General features: G+C 41.7%; 1 protein-coding gene across 6 annotated transcripts in view; it reads left to right on the forward strand.

The window, feature by feature from the left end:
- Positions 1 to 24,542, forward strand: part of MICAL3 (microtubule associated monooxygenase, calponin and LIM domain containing 3) — a 169,122-nt gene that overhangs the window by 133,291 nt on the left and 11,289 nt on the right. For 4 of the 6 annotated variants that reach the window (XM_027905472.1, XM_027905480.1, XM_027905490.1 and 1 more), the window contains 8 exons: positions 1,161 to 1,265; positions 1,877 to 2,008; positions 2,400 to 2,491; positions 3,731 to 5,606; positions 6,516 to 6,610; positions 10,388 to 10,438; positions 12,262 to 12,369; positions 13,075 to 13,168. In XM_027905472.1, coding sequence (XP_027761273.1) covers positions 1,161 to 1,265; positions 1,877 to 2,008; positions 2,400 to 2,491; positions 3,731 to 5,606; positions 6,516 to 6,610; positions 10,388 to 10,438; positions 12,262 to 12,369; positions 13,075 to 13,168 — 2,553 coding nt within the window. Of the gene's footprint in view, positions 1 to 1,160; positions 1,266 to 1,876; positions 2,009 to 2,399; positions 2,492 to 3,730; positions 5,607 to 6,515; positions 6,611 to 10,387; positions 10,439 to 12,261; positions 12,370 to 13,074; positions 13,169 to 17,932; positions 17,984 to 24,542 lie in introns of all 6 variants that reach the window. The other 2 variants (XM_027905499.1, XM_027905518.1) reach the window with 1 other exon arrangement.

A 24,542-nucleotide genomic window follows, 5' to 3' on the forward strand; every position in this document is an offset into this window, starting at 1 on the left:
GTAACACATGCTGACTGTGCACACATTTCCAAAGGATGTACAACAGAGTTAAATGCTTGCATGTTGTTGAACATGAATTGATAATAACTCACTGCACACTTTCAAAACTGTAGTTGACCAATGCTACTGTGGGGGGGAAAAAACCTGGAATATTTAATATTTAAATTTTTATATTTAAATTATGGTTTATGAAAATGTTTAAAAAAAAAAAAAAAAGACAAATCATCCATAGCACTAGATATGGGATAATGTGTCATAAGGTTTAAGTGGTTATTTTTAGAAGTATCATTTAATAATGAAATTTAGACCCCAGACTTTGGTCTTATCTCTCTCCCCCTGTAATTAAATTCTGTCACAAGTAGTAATGTCAGATATCAGAATTTTCAGAGTTGCCAGTTCAAGGACCTTTTCTTTATTTTGACCCAGCAAATCAAATTATGATCTGTAAAAGAAAAAAAAAGTTTTTAATATGTAATTTAAAATATTTAAAAATATCTCAATTAATGATCTGTGACAGAAAAAAGTTTATGTATTATTTTAATTACTTTATCTCAGTTTGTGCCCTACGTACTTGTACAGCATATGAATTTTCTTAGACCTTATTACCAAAGACTGCAGTAGCTGCACAGCATTAAACAGTTTCCAAATGCAATAATGGTAAATCCCAGAGCTAGACTCTGTCTCTGACTTACATCCTCAAAACCTGTTTCAATTTCAAGATGAACAGTCATGGTACATGGTGGGATTTCAGTTTTGACTTAATGCGCATACACTATCAAGAGGTGGTGACTGTTCTGGTGTGGTAAAGGGAAAAACCAATCTTCCTGGAAGAACAGTAAACTTTATCCTGGTGTGATGTCCTCTTAGTCCCCTTCTTGTTTAATTTTTCACAAGGCCTGTTGCTCAGAAAAGCCTTGGCTACTTTCACTGTAAATGCCTTGGAGCCTCCCCAAGGGCAGGCGTTCCTTGATTCACTGGAGTCTAGAAGTGTCCTTTCACCACAGATGTCCTTCCAGATGACACATTTTGGGATTTCTTATTTTGGCAGTAATTAATAAACATCTCGACTATAAACTGTTGGTACAGTTCAATGTAGAACCTTTTCACTGTGTAGTGTTTGTCTTCTTTTCTTTTTTTCTCAATATTTGAATATATTCTAGCTCCATATGAGGATAATGATGTGGAGGATGAGCTGGGCACAGAGCCTGCAGACACAGAAGGGCAGGCAGGTGAAGAGGGAGACACGGGTGCAGAGCTGGATGATGGTAGGGTACCGTGTGCAGCCTTTAAACCTGTTGTGTGAACACAATTGTATTGGCAGAAAATACTTTGTGTGAAGCTACTTAAATGTGGTATTATTTTTAGTGATGTGGGAGATTGTTTTGACTAGTCAAGAGGGAGCCTTGGTTGAGTGACAAGAAGAAAGATCAGAACCTCAATGCCATGGATTTTTAAACAAATTTCTCATGTCTTCTCTCCGTAACCAGTGTCTTGTGTCCGTATTCTGTACTGATGCTGATGAATAACAGAAATAGAAGTAAATTTGGGAAAGGGCTACAGTATTGTGCCAGAATCCTTCCCTTGCTGTTGTAAAATTACCTGCATATGCCAGAAAACATTGAAAAATTTCCAGAAAACAGATAAGGCAGGACTTCAGTTACTGATTTAACTATTTGTACTAACAGTCCAATCATTAACTGCTTACATTGACTGCCTAAATGACTAATTATCACACCAGAAAAGGAATGAAACATTTAGGGGTTCAGGTTATGAAAGTGATTAGCACCTTGTGAATAGAAAGGAAGCATTGTGTCCTGATGGATTTGTATTCAAATTCTCTTGGTTGTTTTTTTCCCCCTGCCCCATCCGTGATCAGATGACATCGCATCTGATGCAGAAGCAGAGTTTCGTTTACGCCAGGGTGGTGTAGAACAGCCAACGCTAAAGGTCTCTGAAGATGAAGAAGATGAAGAAGAAGCAGAAGGTGCTTCTTCCAGTGTGGCAGAAGGTAGTTGCTTTCTCATCAGTGTTTGAATGATTTTGATTGCATGTGAGATAGTCGGTACATTTGTGGGATTTGAGAGAAGAGACTCTTAGATTTGAACCGTCTCGCTCCTCTCAATGGCAAGGCATGCACTTGCATTGGCATTTTGAGGTGAATGTTCTGAATCCATTAATTACAGCTTCCTAAATGTGAGAACCCCTGTAACTGCTTTTTCTTGTAAAAGTTTTCCATTTTGGATATTTAAAAGTTTTTGTCTATGTTCCAGATGTCCAATCTAGAGTTTGTAAAAAGCTGAGAAATTTGTCACTACATGCTGTAACATAAAAAAAAAAAAAAAAAAAAAATAGAATATTAATGGTCTCTTTTGTTTTTGGAACATTTTTGCTTTCCCTAGATCCATGCAAACCATCCATCCCTATCCAGGCACCTAGTGACAGTGTTCTTCCTCTGTCTCCAGCTGCTAGTCCCAAAGCAAAACAAGCAGAGGTAAGAAAGGGAATCTTTGATATTTTCCATTTACCACCTGTAGTTCAGTAAAACAGTTTGTTGGATACACTAATGAGGGCTGACAGCAGTGGGCTTTGCTCCTTTCCTGTCTCTAAAATTTACATTGATCTTGAAATCTAACTTTATTTATACTTAAAATATAATGTACTGTCTTTTTTACCTATCTTTGGAGTGTAGCAGCTCTGTCACACCAGTTCCCATCACAAAGCCCAGAAAGAATTATCCGGGATATTTTAATTTCAGTGCCCAGTTAACAAGAGGTGTACATGATGAATGAGGGGAGCCATAACTAATGTGCTTCCTATTTGTCCTAGTCTGGCTGTCTTTTATGTACCAAAACCAGATTTAAAATTATAGTAGTAACCAAAGCAGTACTTCCCCATTCCAGAATTCAACATACTTCAGCTTAAGGAATTGAGGCGTGTCACATGTTGGTCTTCATGTTGTCAGCTCTGGGAGGCAACTTGCAAGTGTACTGGGGTGTTTGTAGCTGCTGGTGTGTAAGAGATGAAAGCACATGACCCTTAAAATGTTCAGTTCAAATTTTTCCCCTCCAAGTGTTTGTTTTTAAGGAATTACTAAAAGATGATACTTCATCCTAGAGGGTTTTGACATAAACCAGTTTACTTTTACCATGGACAGATCATGGGCTAAGTCTGGTTTGCTGACAGCAATTGCTGGCAACGTTGACTTTCTATTAAAATTAAGTTTGGTTTTTTTGAGGGCCATCTAATGGTTCTGTCAGACAGAGTTATTGTTTATATCAGTACAATGCCTGAATGCAGTTCTCAAGACCTGTGTGTTTAACAGGGAGGTTCATGCTCTGGTGGTCACGTGTCTGCATTCAAAAGAAAGCTGGAGCAAAAGATACCATTGGAAAGAATAATACCGGATCTCAGTCAGAGGAGTCCCCTGCCAAAGGGTTAAATTGTAGAAGAACAAATTGTGCTCTTTAGAAATATGGGTGTAGCAGATGAAAACCAAAATTTCTCAGACCGTTAAGGGGCAAGGGAACTGCAACCTAATTTACTCTTAAAAGAGAAAGTGTCCCTTGCTTTAAGAAAGCATGGCAGCAGACACTGGTCAGCAGAGAAGTGTTGTAACAGGTGAGACCTGGAGAGACTTGCTTCAAATCTGTCTGAGATAAGGGACTGCCACAATACACAGAGTTGGAGATTTGAAGGGAGAGAGAATATTTTCCTCTTTCATTTTTTGCAGGATGTACGAGATCCCCTGGCTGAAGTACGCCATGCAATAAAATCCCCAGAGGCACGCTTTTTTCCTGAGCCTTTCGTTCTTGAGGAAGGACCAAAGGATGAAATTCCCAAAGAAAGGAGAGTTAAGAGCCCTTTGGTGCCACCGTCTCCAGTGTTATCCCAGCCGGTTGCATCACCAGAAACCATCGCACCTACGTCACTAGCAGAGTGTCAGCCAGCAGCAACAACACTGGCTTCGTCACCAAAATCTGCTCAGATGCCTATCTGTTCCCAGCCTTTGCCTTCTGCTGAAACATCCATTCCATCCCCGGTGGAACCTCCAGTATGTTTCCAACCTGTCCCAGCCTTAACGTCTACTCCTTTGGCCAAACTGGTCCTTAGGGGCCAGGATGGTGAGGTGGAAAAACTGGGGAGCCCTACTACTGCAGAAGAAGCCCTGAAACGGAGTAGCCTTGTGGAAGAGTTCTGGATGAAGAGTGCTGAGATCCGGAGGAGCTTAGGGCTCACCCCGGTAGAGAGAAACAAACGCCCAGAGACGAACTTCACTGTGTCTGCTCTTGAGACAACTCCTCTGAAGAGTTTTAATAGCAAGAATATTTCAGGGGATGAAAGGATCCATCCTGTGAAACCCCAGCCTGCCCCAAGAAGACAGGGACTGTCCAAGTTAGAAAATGAGCAGATTTCTCTACTCACTCCAAAGTCTCCATCAGAAAAAGAGCTAAAGATTTCTGGTGAAGTACGGGGAGATGTATCCAGCAGTTCTGGACTTGGCCTTCAGGAGAGCTCATCTAACATGAGAACTATGGCGAGCCAGAGCTTCAACACCTCTGACTCTACCATGCTCACTCCCCCGTCAAGTCCACCCCCACCACCTCCTCAGAATGAAGAACCAGCCACTTTGCGTAGAAAGAGATACCAGGCGCTCTGGCAGAACGAGGTTGAAGCCAGGTCACCTCCAACACCAGCGTCAACACCTCCTGTTCTGCGACACCAGGAACCAGCCCCTGCTGCCAGGGAGACAGCCCCGGCCAAGAGGGAAGACGTGCGCAAGTCCTTTGCGGAAAGTGTGGATGAGATTCCGTTTGCTGATGATGTAGAAGACACGTATGATGACAGGACAGAGGACTCAAGCCTTCACGAGAAGTTCTTTACCCCTCCTACCAGTCGGCCAAGGCCAGAGAAACCACTTGTTTTGCCCTTGGTCAAGGAAAATGGTGGTCCACCCTCAATGGAAGGAGGGGTTAATCAAAAGAAGAGACTGTTCCCGGAGATTTCTGTGGAGGCCAAGGAGCTTGCTGAAGAAAGAATGAGAGCCAGAGAGAAGTCTGTCAAGAGCCAGGCTCTACGTGATGCCATGGCTAAGCAGTTGTGCAAGATGAAAGATATGGAGATGGCTGCAGCTGCTGCTACTGCGGCCACAAGGGCACGAAAGGCATCTTCTATGCCCTTGAAGACCAAAGAATTGTTTTATGAGTCTCCAAAGCATTTGGCTTTGAAATTAGCAGAGGGATCCACACGGAAGCATAATTCTACTAGTGAGAAGTTCTCCACTCCTCCTGCTGATATGGCGGGACCTGAAGGGTCTGTCAGCTCTTCAGAAGGCTCCAGTGGGAAGAGTAAGAAAAGAAGTTCTATTTTCTCCCCTCGTAAGAACAAAAAGGAGAAGAAATCCAAAAATGATAGCAGGCTTTCCGACAAATCTAGTGGTGGGACAGAGGAAGCAACAAAGCCCCGGTCGTTATGGAAGTCTGTTTTCTCTGGGTATAAGAAAGACAAGAAGAAAAAGACGGACGACAAATCCTGCCCGAGTACTCCCTCGAGTAGTGCCACTGTGGATTCTGGCAAGCACAAAGCATCTCCACTGATTACAGCTGCAGGTATAACAGACATGTGCCTCTGCACCGTGTAGTTTTCCTGCTCCTTGGTATCCTTGAAAGTAGGTTTGGCTTGCTTTGTCATTCAGCTACTGTGCTGATAATGCTGCTCCCCAGTGTCAAATGGGCAGATCGGGGGAAGTGCTGGGGACTAGAATTGTATGTTTGCATATTGACAGAATGAGTTGGTATCCACTGGGAAAAATGGATCCTTAACTGAAAGTTTCACTCTCAACATGTACAAAGCGAATCTGTTTTCTGCCTTAGGCAGATTTGAGAAATAAGCACTATTAGTTGGAATTTTTGACATTACTTCCCTATTTAATATCTGATCCTCATCTTTTCTTGGGTGGTCTGTCTTTTTTCTCTCTCTTTCTCTCTCTCCACCTGGCTCCATGGAAGCTGAAGACTGCAGAGATGCAGTTATTCCTGTGTTCTCAGTGAACTGGCAACTTTCTGATCTATGAAGTAGGGATTTTGCAACCTCATGTAAATTTGTCACATGCCCATCAGTTGCAGGCAGAGATGTTTAATGGTGATGTGGGATACAGTAAATAAGTTAGCCATAAATGTGATTGAAAACATTTCTCTGGCCTTGGACAAAGAGTCAAAACAGTGCCAGCTGCTCTCATCCAAGTGCTGTATCAGTCCTAAGAGCATTAACACAGTACAGAGGGAGCATCATGATCATTATTTCTAACAACATTTGAAGAAAGTGATGCTCTTCTAGGTCAAAGCTCAAAGTGATCCTGATCATTTTGTGGAGCAGTGCTGCTCTGATCACTCTGAATCCTAGGTGAAACAACTGAGACTGACAGGAAAGGACTAAGTACTTTTGATGCTCAGTCAAACAACTTATAACTGAGTTCTGGAATGCTCCTTTAACTTCCCTTTTTATTCCCGGCTTCTCAGATTTACAACTCCGTCAACACCTGAGTTTCTCAGAGGACTCTGACCTCTCCAGTGATGATGTTCTGGAACGCTCCTCCCAGAAATCCAAACGAGAGGTAGGTAGATGGGAAATGCATCCCGTGTCACGCACATCACAGACTCAGAGAATCACATCAGAAACTTGGATGATTAATGTTGTTGGTTTTACTGTTTCTCCCATGGAACCAACTTTCCTGTAAACTGGCTGACTAAAATAAGTTGGTTTCACTTGGTTTCACAATTGCAAGCTACTCTCCCCTGTTATCATATGAAGGATCCATTGTCTCACTGTGGCATCGTTATACAATGAGTATTATAGTCAGAAGAGTGAATTTTGTCCCTGTTGTGAACATCTCCACAATCTAGAGAAAACAGATTTAATGTCAGAAGAGTAAATTTCACTGGCTGTAATGTTACTGCAAAAACATTACAATGAGATAGTTCTCACTTTTTCTGAGAGTCTGATTTTAGGATAGTGGCCCAGAGGACCCAGAGCAGGATGCAGTACTCAAGCTGGGGTCTTGTGAGGGCAGAGTAGAGGGGCAGAATCACCTCCCTCAACCTACTGGTCACAGCTCTCTCAATGCAGCACAGGGTACCGTTGGCTTTCTGGGCTGCAGGTGCACATTGCTGGGTCATGTTATGACCAGCATCCCCAAGTCCTTCTCAGGGCTGCTCTCAGTCCATTCTCAGACCATCACAGAGGGCCACCAAATTAGTCAGGCACAATTTGCCATTCGTGAAGCAACCTCATCATTAGTGAAGGTCCTCAATCACCTTATTTCCCATGTACCTTAGCACAGTTTCCAGGGGGATCTGCTCTGTGCTCTTGCTGGGCACTGAGAGGTGACTGACTGGCCTGTAGTTCCCCAGGTGTTCCTTTTTCCCCTTTTTAAAGATGGGAATTATGTTTCCCCTTTTCCAGTCAGTGGGAAGTTCACCAGACTACCACAACTTCTCAAATATGATAGATAGTGGCTTAGGCTCTTCCTCTGCTGGGTCCCATAGAACCCGTGATCCCATGGACTTGTGCACCTTCAGGTTCCTTAGATGGTCTCAAACGCGACCTTCTCCTACCTTAGGCAGTTTCTCATTCTGCCAACCCATGCCTTTCCCTTCTGTGACCAGCATTGTTGCTTGACTTCTTCTTTGTTGGGATGCATTGCTCCTGAGCTTGGAGGAGGTGATCCTTGAATATTAACCAGTTTTCTTGGGCCCCTTCCTCCCTCCAGGGCTTTATCCCATGGCACTCTACCAAGCAGATCCCTGAAGAAGAATGGCACTATTACTGCAAAAACGAGGGAAAAACTTAAGGAACTTTTTGATCATAGTAATGGAGAGCCCTTCTTTCATTCCTGAGAGCCTCTAAGCTCCACTAGGCAGAATTGGCAAGGTTTGGAGGAATAAGTAGAGATTTTATTGACCCCCCCAAACACTAAGGCTCTTCTAGTACTGAAGAATGAAAGCTGTGTTCTCATAGTCCCTCCCTGGTGGTGCCTGGTACACATGTTAGAAAAGCTCAAGAAGAGACCATCTGGGAGGGTAATGTCACAGGCTCTCTGTGGCTCCTGTCTCAAACCTGTCCTCCAGTGTTCACAAATCAGGCTCAGGTGCCAGGACACTTGGCTCAAATGGCAAAGGTGTGGAAATACTGCAAATTGAAGTGTCATATGAAATGCTTTCTATGTATATATAGTAAAATGAACTAGAATAACTAATGAATTTAAAGCTGGTGGAAGGAATTGATGAACTTAATAGGAATTTTCTATATTTACTTATCTCTTTTTTAATCTTTTCCCCTAGTTGGTCTAGATCTCTTCTGAGAGGAAGATTATTTTGTTTTTATTTTATTCCCTTTTTTCTCTCCCCCTTCCATTCCTCCTTGCATGCCCTCAAGGCGTTTCATGAGAAATACTGCATTTTCCCAGAGATGCAGAAGAACGAGGTACCTGGGGCTACCAGAGGACAGATAGCCAATACCTGGGGTTCAGATAAGAGTTACAGAGTTCCTGCTCTATCTTGTGAGCTCCTTCAGAAGGAGCCAAGGCCTCAGTAAGGTCTTTTCAGACTTTGATGTGCCTTAATGGTCACTTTTTTTTTTCTGTGCTGAGCTACTTAGACTTAAAATGGTTTTTGCAGAAAAAATATCACTAAGCACTGGGGAGGACTGTAAGTGACAGTGGCAGATGCCTGGAATCCTAATACCAAAACTGTCTTGCAAGCTCTGCCAAGGATATGGTGGTGGTGCCTCCTTCTCTCTCATTTGCTGTTGATGAAGTTACATTAGGAATCTGTTTGCTCAGCATCTGCCTGTTTTCTAAAGAATAGTTTTGAGAATGCATTTATTTAGAGGGTACAAATGTGAGAACACCACTTACCTGGTTTCATTGCATCCTGTCCAAGGATGTAGAACATATGTGCAAACACTGGAATGCCTTGCTGTCAAAAGAAATGTAACCAAACTTCGAGACTGACAAAGCTGGGTTTGTACTGATTTGGAGAAAGGGTTAATATTTTTAAGTTACAAACTGCATGCTACTCATTATGGGTAAGAACTGACTTACTGTGTGTGCTACATAACTTTTATGTGAACCCCTTCTCTGAACTGAAATTCTGTTTGTGCTGCTTTTTTTTATAACTGTAGTGAGCTTTGCTTCCCAGACAGCCTGCTCTGTTTAGCCTGTTCTTTGTGGTCAGCAGTGAATTAATTCAGTGTCGTTTAATGTAGTGTCTTCAAGAGAAGCATCTTGCAAAGAATTCCTAATGTAAATGCCCTGTGGGTCTCGTGTTTGTAGGTGCGTGTCGTTGTGTGTGTTTGTCATTGTTCCTGTACAATCATAGTGTTGTGGTCAGACGTGTTTTACTGCCACAGGTAGCTTGCTTTTTACTGGAGTTTGCAAACATGCTGGTGTTGTTCTCTGGCTTTTCATTTGTGACTGGTTTTAGTTACTTGAATGTGAAAGTGCAAAATGCTGTCTGTTCACCCCGAGTGGCACAATGCCTTCTGTACTTCATGGCATGAAGGGAAATTTACCTCTCTTCTAAATGCTAAGTACCTTACTTGCCTCATATTTGGGTGCAGGGTAGTGTAGAGTATCCTTGGATAGAGAAAGCAGTGATTTCCCCCTCTTCCTCCCTCTCATTTTTCCCTTCCTTTCTCCCCTCCTTTCCTCCCTCATTTTCCCCCTCCTTTCCCACAGTTTTATTCCTCAGGATCTTTGGAGGCTCTCCTTTTAGACAAGGAGATTCCATTACTGCAAGGACGCATAATGCACTCTGAGTCCATCTGCTGTTTCTTAGTTCACAAAGCAGTGAGGAAGATTTATTATGTTAGTTAAATTCAAATTATTATTTCTATGAAATATAGATAACTTAAAACTATGGAATAAACACAACTCCTAAGGAGAGGTTGTAAATCAAATTGTAAATGGAAAGTTGTGTGACAGAGTAATACATGTTTGGCTGAGCCAGTTCAGACGAAACATCCTCCAGCCTAAGTCATTACTCCAAATCCTAAGCCAAAATTTTGTTCCTGTACTTGCTCAGTGGACAGTAAAGCTGTATGTAGATAAAGGCCAAATAATTCTCTAGAAAAAGGTATTTCCAGGTTAACTGTGTCTTTAAAGAGGCTACCAAAACTACTTGCCTTCAGCAGAGTGCTAGAAACTTGATTTCGTGGGCAGAAGTTCCATTGTGCTTCATCAGTCTGGGTCATGTTCAGCATTTGCATAAATTTGTTTCATTGAAAAACCACTTTGTTTTATTACTGTGCATCTGTTTTCAATGTTGAACTGATTTTGCTTCATTTTTGTGCGTTTTATTTTTTTTTTTCCTTTACCATTCCCCCTTTAAAGTCGATCTATGTACCACACGCCTTGGCATTCAAGAGATCATACTCGTCAAAGGTAGTGTCTCCATTCCCACTAGCTGGCCATTGTTGCATTGCATGTCCCTGTATTAACCCATTGAATCCATAGCTCCCCACCACATGTGCACTAACACCACCAACACTGACTGTGCATGCCTGAGATGGTGGCAGACGTGGGCAGCAAAGCCTTTGTAGGGGTTGTCTACCAAAAATACATTAAGCTCCGAAATGTCTGTCTGGTCAGAATGCATGTATTTATCAGTGCACCACTGTACAGTGATGTGGATGATCTGTGAGCTTCAGAGCAAATTGGTTTTCGAGGCAGTTTAATATGTTTGCATATTCTTTTTTTTTTTTTAAATTTTTTTATAATATTTAGAATGTAAGTTCAAGTGAATCATCGCACTTTAATCAGCATCCTTCAAAATGGTTGAGTTCGCTCAATCTGAGTGAAACTCTGTATCAAGCTAAAATCAAGGCAGTTGCTGCATTCTGAAATTCTTACTGTCCTGTCTTCACAGTCACAACAGTGTTACATGGGGTAGGAAAGTCACACCCTCTGTCATTTTACCTTCTGATTTGGGTATCATTGTGGATTTCATGCTTTAAAAAAAAGGAAGAAAGGGTAAAGTGTTGGCTTCTTGAAGCTTTAGCAATGATGTTTGCCAACGACCTACCTGAGGGTTGTTTAATTGAGCTGTGATCCTACCTTGAATTCTGTTCACTAAGAACAATAAACCAGAGGTAGACTGACCAATGTGGCAGTACAATAACTAGATCAAGCAAATTTCAGGGTGGTATGATTTAAAATTCTGTTCTTAAAGGGGGAGATCTCTTTCCAGAAGTGAAATACACCTGTTTACAGCAGTCCCTTAAGGCTTACACACCTGTACCTGAGAAAACAGTCCTTTTCTTCACTTAATGCAGTTGTGAATTTTTTTTTACACTCTTAAGACTCTATGAAACTCTGTAAGCCCTCCTAGACTACAACACATCCAACTGGTGTATCTGAAAAGATACTAAACCCAATTTCAGTAATGTTAAAAAGACTTATTTTTAAACTAGTTTCACTGGCAGAAGAGGAGGGAAACCTCTCTATTTTTACAAAAATAGCTTTTCTCCTTTTGAATGGCTTCTGGTGGTGTCACATTCTAATCTTAGTTTAAGGGTTGTATTTTGTGTTGTATACCAGCAAGTTTTGTGGGGTCGCTCTTGATTTCCCATCTCACACCAGAATGTCAATCTGCTTTCAAATGTCTTTTTGCCTTCTTGAATCACTGAAAAGCTGCACAAATTTACAGAGGGTGTCATTAGCAGTGTAAATCCCAACTATGGAAGTTCTTGCTCCAAAACATAATAGGGAGAGGGGAATTCCAATTGTGACAACTACAGTAGTCTATAATAATGTAATATAATAATAATAATATAATAATAGTAATGCTGTAACTGTTCATGTAGACAAGCATTTACTCCCATTTAGAACAAAATCAAAATGACCCCTCTACACACTACTCATTGATTTAACTAAATCCATTTTGGCTAAATCTATTGAGAAATAGAATAAAAATTGATTTTATCTTTGGGGAGAGTTTTCATATCGTTGTGGAAGGCTGGGGTGGGATGTTATATCAAAGCACAGCTTTGCAGTTGGCTTATATGCTTCTTCACTCCTGATTTGATCTTGAAATTGTTGCTCACTGCACTGTGAACACCTTTGCCTACAGAAGCTTGACTTTTGACACAGCCATGGCAAAGACAGAACACCTCCCTCCTGAGATTTTTGGAAGAGAAAATGGTCACCCCTGCCCCCATACCCCTGAACATGTAAATAAGATGCGCTCCTGTTTTTCCTCCCTTCAGAGGGCCTACACAGAAGAGGAGCTGAACGCCAAGCTGACTCGGCGGGTGCAGAAAGCTGCCCGTAGACAAGCCAAGCAAGAGGAGCTGAAGAGGTTACACAGAGCTCAGGTAGCGTCTCACAGTCACAGTCCTCTTGTCATGGCAGATAGTTAACTCTGTGTGGGAACACTATGGTCCTGAGTGTGTCAGAAAAGAAACCAGAGACAGAACTTTCCTCTATGTCTGGATGAGTGTCCCCTGGTTCTGCTCCCTCTTTCGAATTTGCTGTCATGCCACTGAGCAGTGGCTGAAACCTGTCATGATGATTTTACATTTATAACAATAATGCCCGTAGCATCTCTCTATCTGGAGATGAGTGAAGCATCATGCACTGAATGGAACAGTGATACTCAGATAATACCTGATGGAGCTGCACCTATCATTGCTAGATTATGCTGGTTGATGAAGTGTTACCAACTTAACCTTTAATTACCACAGAATCTACTAGAAAATATGGATGTCATCTGTAGGTGATGGGATTTGTTAAAAACTCGAGTTAGGGGCTCAGCTGAGTTCAGTGTTCAGGAAGGTGATAGGAGTTGTAGCGAATAAGTGAATGCCAAGGTGTTTTCAAAGTTAAGGGATCAGATGCAATGGAGTGGGGAGGATGTTACTGGAGGGCCTGTGATGCTTTTGAAGCAGTGTATTTTTGAATACAAATACTTGTTTCTGGGAAGGCGAATTTGACTGAAGTCACTCAGTGCTGGATGTGTGCTGCAGACAGAGCAGGAGAATTGCTTTTGGTGAGGTTCTGCTCCGTTCTTCTCTGAACAGATTATCCAGCGACAGCTTGAACAAGTGGAAGAGAAGCAGAGGCAACTCGAGGAGAGGGGAGTTGCTGTGGAGAAGGCCCTTCGAGGAGAAGCAGGTATCCATCACAACTTGGTTTGTTTCTCATGTTTTCTTATGAAGTGCTTGTGCAGTAGTCCATAGCTGTTTGGGTTTTAGAGGCAATTGGACCGTTATAGCCTAGAGATAGAGTCCAATGTGAATCCATTCTCCCTTTTCTACTATCTTTCTAAGACCTTGTTCTTCCTGTGTTTCTTCTAATTCTGGGACTTCCCTATTGGCAGAGACTTAGTTCACTGACCTTTGCCTGAGGCTTAGGAGGTAATGCTCCAGCTACTAATAATGGCTGTCTGACTGTTTCTGCGTATTACTGGGTACTACAGCTAGAAAATTGCAGGGGTTTCCTACCTGCCATTCACACAAAGTTGTCACAGTGAGAGAACCTTGTTTGTATGTTAAGGAAATAATTGTGAAACTGTGTGCTTTCTCTATTTTGTTGGATTATCAAGGCAGTGTCCTTACAAGGGACCATCACAGAACATCTTCCTCACTGCACAGCCCAGCACACTGGCTACTTCCGACAAAGTTGTGCAGAGCAGAAATGCACACGTGTACTGAAAGGTATCCATGTCAAGCTGTTAAAGAAAGACTGTGTGTACTTGAAATTAAATTGAATGAGTATCATCTGATCTGGCAAGCATAAGAGTGGAGGAGTACCTGTTTCAGATAATGCTGATAGTAGTATAATGATTTGGAAAAAAAAAATCCTCAATCGCAAGGAGTCAAATATCCAACAGGCAAATGCAGTGTGTGTACACCTGACAGGGCCAGGATTATGTACCTGACTGCAAGGGTAGTCAGAGTTCAGAAATGGCAATGGTGGAACAGATGTTTGGAAAATGCTTGCTTGTTGCTTGGATTGAAGAGCCACCTCTGTGTCTGTGAAGATGGAATGTGATTAAGCAGTGAAGGTTCATGAGAGAAAAAGTCTGTTGGGACTTCCCATCAGTTACTACTCGGACAGAATTAGGTGTGTCCGGTGCTCCGTAAGGGTATGCCAAAGCAGCAGGACTGAGTGGTCACCAAAGCAAATAGGTACTACGGATGTGAAGAGCAGTCTTGAGGACTTCAATGGTTTTATGATCAGAGTGTCTTTTTCATTTGTGGGTTCAGAAAAATAGCCTTGTGCAAATATTCTGTCTTTGCGGTGGTGCCTCCTTCCTTATGCTGTGTGTTCCTGTGTAGCCCCACTCTGTTCTCTGGTCTGCCAGTTACTGCCCTTACTAAGCCCAGCTCCATTATATCTAATAGATCTTTCCATTTTTCTTCTTTTCACCTGGAAGTCCATCTTTCATGTAAGGCATGCCAGCACAAGTCACAGATCTTAGCAGCTGAGAGAACATTATTCATGGTAGAGTGCTCTCTCATTGAAGAATGACAGAATGCCTAAGAAGTGTTCAGAGAGGGAAGAATATGACCAAAAGTAAGAATTAGTATTTTGTATGGGAGGCTGCAGAATTAAACCTTTGTATAACTAACTTCTCACTCTCGGCTCTCCTAAATGGAAACAGTTTTAGATGAACTTGTGTATTGGAGAATTTTCTAGCACAATTGTGAAATTGTAGGTCACACTTGGCAGAGCTGAAACCTCTTTTCTTCAGGAAGTTTCTAGGGCATGCTTTGCTCTTGCAACATGTTTCTACCAACAGGTCCTACATTATGTTTACAGAAGCTTAACTCTGACATAAAGAATTCACCATCCTCAACTCTTCCACTTATTTCAGGTGATCAGCAAGGAACACATTCTGTTGGGGCAAAAACCTGGTGTGTTCTAACCTGTGTTGCCTGAAACACAAGATTGTAAATAATTTCATGCTTCACCTCTCTAGCTACTCTTGCATGGCCATAGAATCATAGAATAATTTGGGTTGGAAAAGACCTCTAAGATTAGGAGTCCAACCATTAAACCAGCACTGCCAAACCCACCATTAAACCAGGTCCCCAGGTGCCACATCCACACATCTTTTAAATACCTCCAGGGATGGTGACTCAGTCATTTCCCTGGGTAGCCTCTTCTAGTGCTTTACAATCCTTTCCATGGAGAAATTTTCCCTACTGTCCCATCTAAACTTCCCCTGGCACAACTTGTTGCTTGTTACTTGGGATAAGAGATCAACCCCCACCTGTCTCCAACATCCTTTCAGGTAGTTATGGAGAGCCTCCTTTTTCTGGACATTTTACATATGTTTGCAGTAGAATAACAAAAGGTCTGTGGCATCACGTTTCCTAAATACAATAAATTTCTGCCTCCAATATCCATTAATTATTCAAGAGGGCAATAAAATTTTCTTGTTATCTGCATTGTGCAAGACACTGATCTAACAGCAACTCTGCATTCAGAAGGATCCATTGTGTAAAGATGCGGAGTAATGACCTTGTCTCTGATTAGTCCCTCCCCTAATAAAACCATGAAAATAGAAGTTTGAAAAGGGAAAGATAAATTGAAAAAATTATTAAGTGGTGTTGCCATATTAAAAAAAAAAAAAAATCTCTTTATAAGCTCATACTTTATGAGAAGCAGTGGGGGAGGGTGGGAGTCTCCTGTGCCCATACTTTGTCCACATAAAGAGAGAAGGATTGCAGTGCAGGATCGAAAGAATGGTTCTTCCATAGACAGCAACCAGTATTAACTGGTTCTAGGAGAACTTACGAGGCTCTGTAGGGAAAGAACAAATCACTCACTGACAGGCATTGAAATATGGAGTTTTAGTTAGTGTTAGTAGTGGTTTCCCACTGCTTGAAAATTCTGACAGAAGAGAATTCTATAGCTTGTAATGATTCTTTTATTTTTCTTAAAAAAAAAAAAAAAAGGAGAGAGAGAGAGAAGACCATCTGAACTAATTCTCTTATCATCTTTTAGTATGTTGACTTTTAGTCATCTTTCCTGTCTGCAAAGAATTTCAAATTTTTCTCCTGTAGAGGTCTTCTGTTAACTTTCCTCAGATCTGGACCGCTTTCCATTTTTAGAAATAAGTGTTTTTCAGTTGGACTGGTAAGAACACAAACCAGTACTCTAAGTAAAAAGTTTCTTTACTTGGAATAATTTTGCTTCTATTTTCCATCAATTTTGCATCATCCGTAGTATGTTATTGTCAAGTGACTTATGCTGAGCAGACTGTCAATAAATTCTTCGTGCTCATGCCCTGCTGTCCTCCTGAGAGGTTATGGTTAGTTTAGATCCTGGGAATGGGCACAGACAGCTCTGTATTCTTTCCAGGAATTTTGCACATTTTCTAATAGTTGTCAAGTTGGAATCTTTAGAGGATGATACTTCCTCCTCAGCTAATCAAACTCAGAAACATTTTGGAGGTCACCATTAACTTTAATTTTTGACAAAATAATTGCACCTTCTGGCTATTTCATTGTCTTTTCCCGAGGCACAGTTGGTCTTCTATTCTTTTAAAAGCCGAATACTCAACTGAGCATTTAGTTTCTGATTCTGAAAATGATCTCACACCCTATGATTATTTAATTGCCTTAATATGTTCTCTGTGATTATCTTTGAAAATCTCAGCCTTTGATAGTTGCATTCATAGCAAGAATGAATGATTTGGAATGTAAGCTCTATTTCAAGTGACAATGTAAGCTCTATTTCAGGTGGCAAGTTTGTCATATACAGGTGGTCGAAGCTTTTGTTGTCCCCTTTTTTCCTTCCCCACTTCCCTTCCTCCTGCATCATGATATTTCACTGCAGAGGTAAAGCAGGATCTCAGTGAAGAATTTTCCCAGTTTTCTGTGGTGTCCCAAGAGACACCTTGAGTTAATTAATTTAAGGTAATGTTACTAACACAAAAGTACTTTGTATTATAGTGCATTCGCCTGTTTGGACATGCTAATGACTTTGATTTCCTGAGTGGTTTTTTAGCTTTTTCAATTATTAACTTAAAAATATGTCAAATCAGAAATTTCTGGAACCTTTCTTGTTCTCCTTTTAGCATAAACCTTGATAGTCATTTTTAAGAGCTTGGAAAACATCTCCTACTGTCAGATCAATACCGAAAAATTTAAGAGCCACCTCTTTACATCAAGTGAATCGTATGCAGTGAGAAATATTGCTCTCGGTTCTCCCATCTGTCTTTTCCCAACAAAATGTTCCACAACCCTAGACTTGTGCACCTGTCTCTAGGAGCTGTGGAAATACACATCTCTGTGCCCCCACACTGCTATGCAGTTCTTCCCTGGCACAGGGACTGCATCAGCAGGAGCACGCAATCCCATCTTCCTGCACCGGAGCGTTTGCCGTTCGTGTTGGCGCTCAGTCAGTGCCTTCCACCCGTGTCCCATACACACATCCTCACTCACCCACCTCCAGGAAATCAATCCTTACACCTTTCCTGCAGCTGACCTAAGAAATTACACTGTCTCCTTCTGACATATTGCTCAGCATGAAACCAACAAGATTAACTCTGCTTTTCTCAGCGAGAACAGGAGAGACCTCAGTGACAGGTACTGGTGCAGACAGAAATAGGTGAAGTGTCTCTGTGTAGACTTCTTGGTTTTCCCCCTTGGAAGTCCTTGCCTGCCTGCTGGAAATTTTTTCCTCATCTTCCCCAATATATATGTTTGTGGAACATTTGTGTGTGTGTGTACATATATGTATATATACAGAGAAAGAGAGACCTATAGTTTATATATATGTGTGTGTGCCCACGTCTATAGCTGCCTGTCTCTCATTTGCCTTTTTTTTGTTTCTATGTCTTTTTCTCATATATTGCTTTGATTGTGTGGGGCTAGGGTGGGTATCTGATTCAATAACTCTGTCTTCACCAATTCCTTGTTGTAGACTATTGGGGAGAGTCTTATTACAGTGACCTCATCGACTTGCATCTGGGTGGTATGTATGGCTGAACCTCCTGCTGACACTAACCCTGCTGACACTCCTCCCCACCCTTCCCTTCACCTACTTCTCCCATCCTTGGCTCACAAACAAGAAGAAATAGCCCTTGCACATGACTGATTATAGCAGAACCCCTTTTCCAGCTCAGGAAGAGGAGATCCTGGCATGCTCCACAAACCATGTGTAAGGCTCCCTCTTCTATTTTCCAGAGTGCTGGTTATTTCAAAATTTGCTTACTGTTTTCACTCTATGGAAGGTCATTCTAGTTTTTTGCTTCTACTTTGCAAAGTCCAACTCTACCATTGAAATTCTCTTTAGGAAAATATTTTCACGTGAAGGGGACTGCAGAACTGACCTGCTCCCAAGAGTAAACAGCAGTGTCAAGGTTTAGTCATGACATTGCCTCTTTCCTCTTGCCCTTTTGAGGCTTGTTTGTTTCTTCCAAAAAAAGCCAGAGTGTTGTCAATCTAACAAAACCAAAATGCTCCCTCAAGGGACTTTGAAAACACTTATAGATGACAGATATGTCTTCTTTTTTTGTTTTGTCTTAATGTAAGGTTAGGAAAGAATCTACTGTTAAGAGTTCCAGTCATTTTTGCTGGAATTTGCTGTTATTTTCCAGTAGTCCAGTTTGCATCATTACACAGCTAAAAAGTTCTTGCTATGTTACTGTTTTAATATCCCATTTAGGGCTAAGAACATGTTACATTGTTTAGCTCTTTTTTTCACTTAAGAATCATCACTCTATACCATGGTTCTGCATTTCTTTAGTGAATGTTACTTCCTGAATCCCTTAGGAGGTGGATAACTTTTGAGTTGCAAACAGCATTTGTTTAGCATTTGCCCATCTTGAAAATTAAAATTTCCTCTGCTGGTGTAATCACCCAAAATCTGTTCTTACAAAGTGAACACATCTGTCTGTCAGGAGATCCACGAGAAAGCAAAGTCTGCTCAGTTGCCATGTTATCTGAGAGTCTCATTTGTCTTTCAGGGATAAAGTTGCTTGAACTAAACTGTGGGGTTTTTTGAGGGAGTGCATTACAGACCAGCTCCGCAGAGTAAGAGATCCACACTCTCTAGGACTGATCCAAGACACATCACTAGAAGTCTTCCCCTGGCTCATTGTGTTCTGCATTTGATCCTTCAGACTTGCCCAAGCTTTTGTCTTTTTTTCTCCTCCTCCTGGGAGGCTGTCCCATGTAGTATCTACCTCTACCTGTGTGTTGGGAATGACTCCAAATTGTCCTGGCATGATAGACTTTTATTGAAAAACATCCATCTGAGTGAAGAATATCCACCCAAGATCAAATTTCAAAGTGGGAGACTTTTCTCCTTAGTAGGCCTAATTGGTTGCCAAGCTCCCCTGTGCTAATATTGATGTGATAGTCCTTTGCTAGCCCTGTTCTTCACTCACTGTTCAGCCCCTCTGGCATTCTTTCCTGGGGTATCTCCTGCAGAGAGACTTTGAAACCCTCTTGCTGGTTTTATCCATCAGGGCTGGCCCATACTCGTATGTGCATAGAGTAGGAGCTGTAAAAGGGTGATGCTGAATTCCACTTAACAGACCCTTATCCCTGTTTAATGCTATCTCCACTACACCTCTCCTGCCTCCTGCCTCTCCTCCTAATGCCTCTTTAGAGACAGCGATCCCATCAAAATCACTAAGAGTGGCTTTAAGAAAAGCAAAATAATCTCTACTTAAAGGGACACTGTCACTTAAAAGAATTGTTGTGTTGTAGAAAATTCTTAATTGGAAATGTTTATCTTTTTTGCGTGTTTGCCTTTTCCATTTCTCTGAGTCACCTCAGAGTGGTCATTTTTTAACAGGCTGGTTTGAGTTGTATGGTGACTCAGTGACTTGGGCTTCTGACAGTCAGACAATATTCATGTTTTTGTGGTTTTTTTTAAATGGTTGATACATCTTAAAACTATATCAAATTTCTACTCATCTCAAAAATACTTTTTCAAGACAAATTTTAAAAAAGACTTTATTGGGCAGTATCCCTTTAAATGCAGCGAGCCAGAATAGCCTGGAGTATGTGGCTTTATAGTATTATTTTGTTGCCTCTGTAGTTTGCTTTATATTTGCTTTAGGGGCTGCCAGAACACTTTTGCCAGAAGGCATGCGTTGCTCTGATGATATTTGTCACTATTCAGTGGCAGATTTAGGGTTCAGCTTCAAAATTAACATGTCTGTGCAGGATGCTGCCCCTGGAGCACTGGCTGAGCGGGCAGCTGGGATGGCTGCATGGTTAACTATTCTACTGGCAGCCTATGTCTCTGAGGCTTAGGCATGACTCTGGACTCATGCTGTCAGTAGAATGATAAGAAAAATTGCAAAGTACTTTGAAAAGTTATCTGTAAAATGGTAGTGATTCTTTAATGATCAGGGAATTAGTTTATTCTGGATTTTCTTTACACTAACGAGAGTTGCATTTGCATTCAGCTGTTACAGATTGTGCAACAGCTTCTGGAAGGGAGTGGTAACTTCTGACATCCTGGTCAAGTTCCAGTTTGCAGGATTACAGATTGCTATCTTAACTACCCCCTTTGCTCTGCTCAGTTGCCATAATCTTCTCTTCCTGTTCTAAAATGTTGTGTACCATTGCTGTAATGCAGATGTTTCATTTCATGCTGCAGATGGTCACATTTCAATTCTGAGTAATTATTCCCGTGTGTATATCGTGTACATGGTCATGTTAAAAGAACACTACGAAGGTTGCAAAGTCAACTGAAATGAAGACTTTGTATTATGTGGATGTATCAACAGACTTAGAGCCTTTAGGTCCACCAGAGAACTCGTCTCGTGCCCTTGTGGAATAACTGGTAGCAACACTTAAGTTATCATTCTCTGTGTAGATCCTTATGGAGAGGAAATAGGACACAACAGTGGATTTCACAGATGTTTGTTGGCAGCTGTGGGATGGTGAGACTTGAAAACGTGGATTCTAAGCCAGACAGTGGAAGGATGCAGTGGTCTGGAGGATATATACTCTTTGTCCCTTTACTCCCTATTTCTAGACAGTCCTTGTCCTAATCCTGTCTTTTTTCATCCAGAGCTCCTTACCCCACTTTCATTTTGGTTCTCAGTCCCAGTTTTTGTTCCTCAGGCATTTAATTTTAATCCCACCTTCTTGACAAAGAAATCCTAGTATTCTACTCTTCAGACCTCCTGTTCCTCCCCACTAGCTACTCCTCCTCTGGTCTTCCCACTGACACAGTCTCCACCGCCTAAATCCCTGCCTTTGGCCTTCTTCCAAAATGTTTGGGCTCTGCTCCCTCTTCTGCCCAGCATTATTTGTCTGGAAAATTGTAGGTCATATCTTCTCAAATCTGCCTTCCCCCTTCACTCTTTACCCCTTTTCCCCTCTCCCTTCTTCTGTTCTCCGTTAGCTTGGATTCTTAGTCACCTTGCTTCCTTAGTCCCAGCCTCAGTTCCTCCTAACCCACTGGCTCCTTTTCCCAGTTTTGCTCTTTGTCTGCCTATGGAAAGTACCTCCGTTTTCCCCTCTGCATCCAAATGAGCAGCTTCCTTTTCCTTGCACTCAGCAGGGCATCTTTGAGGAAACAGCCACACACTCCCATCTTGCTTTATTCCTGGCTGGAGTGTGCCAGGAGAGACCTAAGAAGGATGTAGGGAAGAGAGCTGGTATGTTTGCTAGTGTTGATTTCAGAAATAAGTTCTCCCCTCATGACAAGAACCTTATGAATATCCAGTAAACAGGAGGGAGAAAGTACTATTGTTTTGGGTTTTTTTTAAAATCTTTGTAATTTATTTAAAGCACACGCTACAATAACTTCACTTTTTATTAACTTGTTTAAAATATTTGAGCTGACTACATCCTTTAAAGTCCTCCAGGTCTAACTGCAGGGCTGGAGTCTGATATATTCAAGTGGGAACAGTGCTATTTCTCGTGATTGACAAACAGTTCTCCTGGAAGGGGAGTGGAGATATAAGATAAACATTGCTTTTGCAGTCTGCAGCTGTTTTTGGCACTGAAGTGAATCAGTAACATGTTTTCTTTGCTGTAAATTTTGAGCAGGAAAAAGCACTTGATAAGCAGAACTTGTTCAGTACGAGTACTTGTTAAGCAGTTCCCATTTAGCTGCTTCTTTCTGCACACAAGAACTAACAACCTTGGGAGACAGAGTCAGTGCAGGACTGTGCTAATTCTGACCGTGTTTTGAAGTGCCTCGAGGTCTAGTAGAAGCAGAAGACTTCTGTGCAGTCATTTATGTATGTGTTCTGCTCCAACTATTGCTTTACCCAGTTTTCTTTCCCTTCCCTGCCTCCCTCTCCTGCCCCCTTCTGCTGGATAAATAAAAGTGGTTCAGTTTGCATGACAGTTCAGTGGTCTGTGAGTTTTCCCCAGATCTCTTCCAGTGATTGTGCTTTAGAGGATTTTGTGTTTGACAGATTTAGTAAACTGCTTGTAAAGTCAGACACACTAAGTGGTGTGCTTATGGGATATTTGTCGGAATCCTTGCCTTCAACCCGCAGTGGTGTGGATGCTGTTTCCCAAGAGGTGGCTTTCTGTATCCTTGCGCTTTTACAGCACTGCTGTTGAACAGCTTCACCAAATAGTAAGGATGGAATGCTTTATTCTTCAGTACTTGGGTTTCTGATCATACCTGGTTTTTTTAAGGGTGGGAAAGATGGTATTTTGTGTGATCAGTGCAGTTTGGCTTACTGACCTCTTTTGGACTGATCCGTATTTTAAACACTGATTTAAAATGAGAGCTCTCAGTATGCCTGATAAATGAGGGATGGAAATTGTTAGTAGAATAAGCAAGTGTTGTGCTCTTAGATTGTGAGGTCAATTGGAACTGAGATTAGCTTCAGAGCTGGATTTCCTGTCCAGTGTTGCTGCTTTCCAAACCGCCCTGATTAGTCAGCAATATAAAATGCACAGTCTTTGGATGCAAAGCTTGCAAAGGATGTGATCCCATGTGGTCTGTGGTATATCTGTTCAAGTAATTTTGACTTCCAGTGGCTCACCACTTCTCAGAAATCATCACAGCTCTCCTACCACAAGACACAAGAGGGGGATCCATGTGAGCTGTAGCCTGAGAATAAAGGGGTTTGCCACCCCAGAATTTCTGCTGCACTTTCTTCATTCTGATCGATCATTTTGACCACTGATTGTGAAGAAGTGTTATGTAGCTACAGCAGAAAAGGACAAAACTGGTCTGAAGTATTGCTCTTCAAACAATAGGCAATTGAAAATTAGAAAAGAAGACAACAGTCCAGTGTAACTTTTGTAACAAAGAACAACGGACAGTGCAAAGGAAGGTGTATTTTCATAGTGATTATATAATTTCTGGTCTTTGTTTTGAAGAGGCTTTGGAGCTATGGTGTTTACTCTTGGCCTAGGTCTTGGTTTCTGCCACTGTAGCAAAGTCTACAGTCTCTCAAGAGTACTAGGACAAAGAAGGTCATTCTTGTCATGGCTGCACACTAGATTTCCTAGAAAGATCTGGGAAAGGCTTCTTTTCACAGAGGCAAGATAATTCCAGTCACTTTATTGATGGGATGTGTCTGATCTGCAAGCCAGTGTGCTCAGGAGCTGGGATACAGTCCTTTCCTTAACGAACTGCAGCTTCTGCCTCCATACCCTGCCCCTGTTTGGCAGCAGTTTGGGCTGCTGAGCTCTGTGTCCAAGGCTTTACACACAGTTAGGAAAGCTGGCCTGGGGCATTGGAAAGGAACAACCTGTGATTAACACATCCGTTGACAGGTTTGCCCCTCTGGTGAAAAAAAATGGTGCTTTTCTGTCTGGAAGCAACAGCTACACCTTAGACTCCTGCTGACAGCACAGGGGGAACCGGAGAATGAAGTGGTCAGAAATGGTTCCCCTCTTGCCTTTCAGCTCCTTCCAGAAGAACTTCAGCAGCTGTTGCTGCTGCCAACAGCACTCTTTTCATGCTGTGGGTGAAGACCTGTGTTGCCAGACCTGGATATTTTTGGTGGGGAAGAAGACTTAAACAGAAGGGGTGTTGAGTTTGTTGTTGTTGTTTCTTCTTGTTGTTGTTGGGGTTTTTTTGTTTTTGTTTTTTTTTTAATTTGCATGACAAAAGGGGTTTTTCTATCTGGCCCTGACTCCATGTCCAAAAAGATTGTCTTGCAGTGATGATGCTGTTTTTAAGTTAACGAGACCATGAGGTGGTGATTTCTCTTTTCTAAACATCACTATAATAATACTATTTACTGCAGGAGAAATAAGAAGCCATGTAAGGGTTTCCATAATGTAATCAGACATGTGATAAGGGCAAGGTAAATGAGATATTGTGAATTCACATACTGTGAAATGGGGCATTGCATAGTTCTCCTTCTTGATAGTACTAGACAAGGAGTTCAGCCTTTTTCCAGGATTGTCCTTCAGCATGCTTACAGTATGCTGAAGTTCTCACACACAGTGAGAACTTGTGCTGTGAAGTTGTGTTTTCTTAAGTTAACCTTGACAGGAATGTGAATGATCTGATGATACATTCACTGTCCAAAATTATCAGCTGGCCCAGGGAACACTTTTTCCATTTATCAATTGATCCCCCCCCC

This window comes from Empidonax traillii, unplaced genomic scaffold (genome assembly GCF_003031625.1).
Source record: "Empidonax traillii isolate 1590-97213 ecotype Southwest subspecies unplaced genomic scaffold, ASM303162v1 scaffold25:size3598162, whole genome shotgun sequence".
Taxonomy (NCBI): domain Eukaryota; kingdom Metazoa; phylum Chordata; class Aves; order Passeriformes; family Tyrannidae; genus Empidonax; species Empidonax traillii.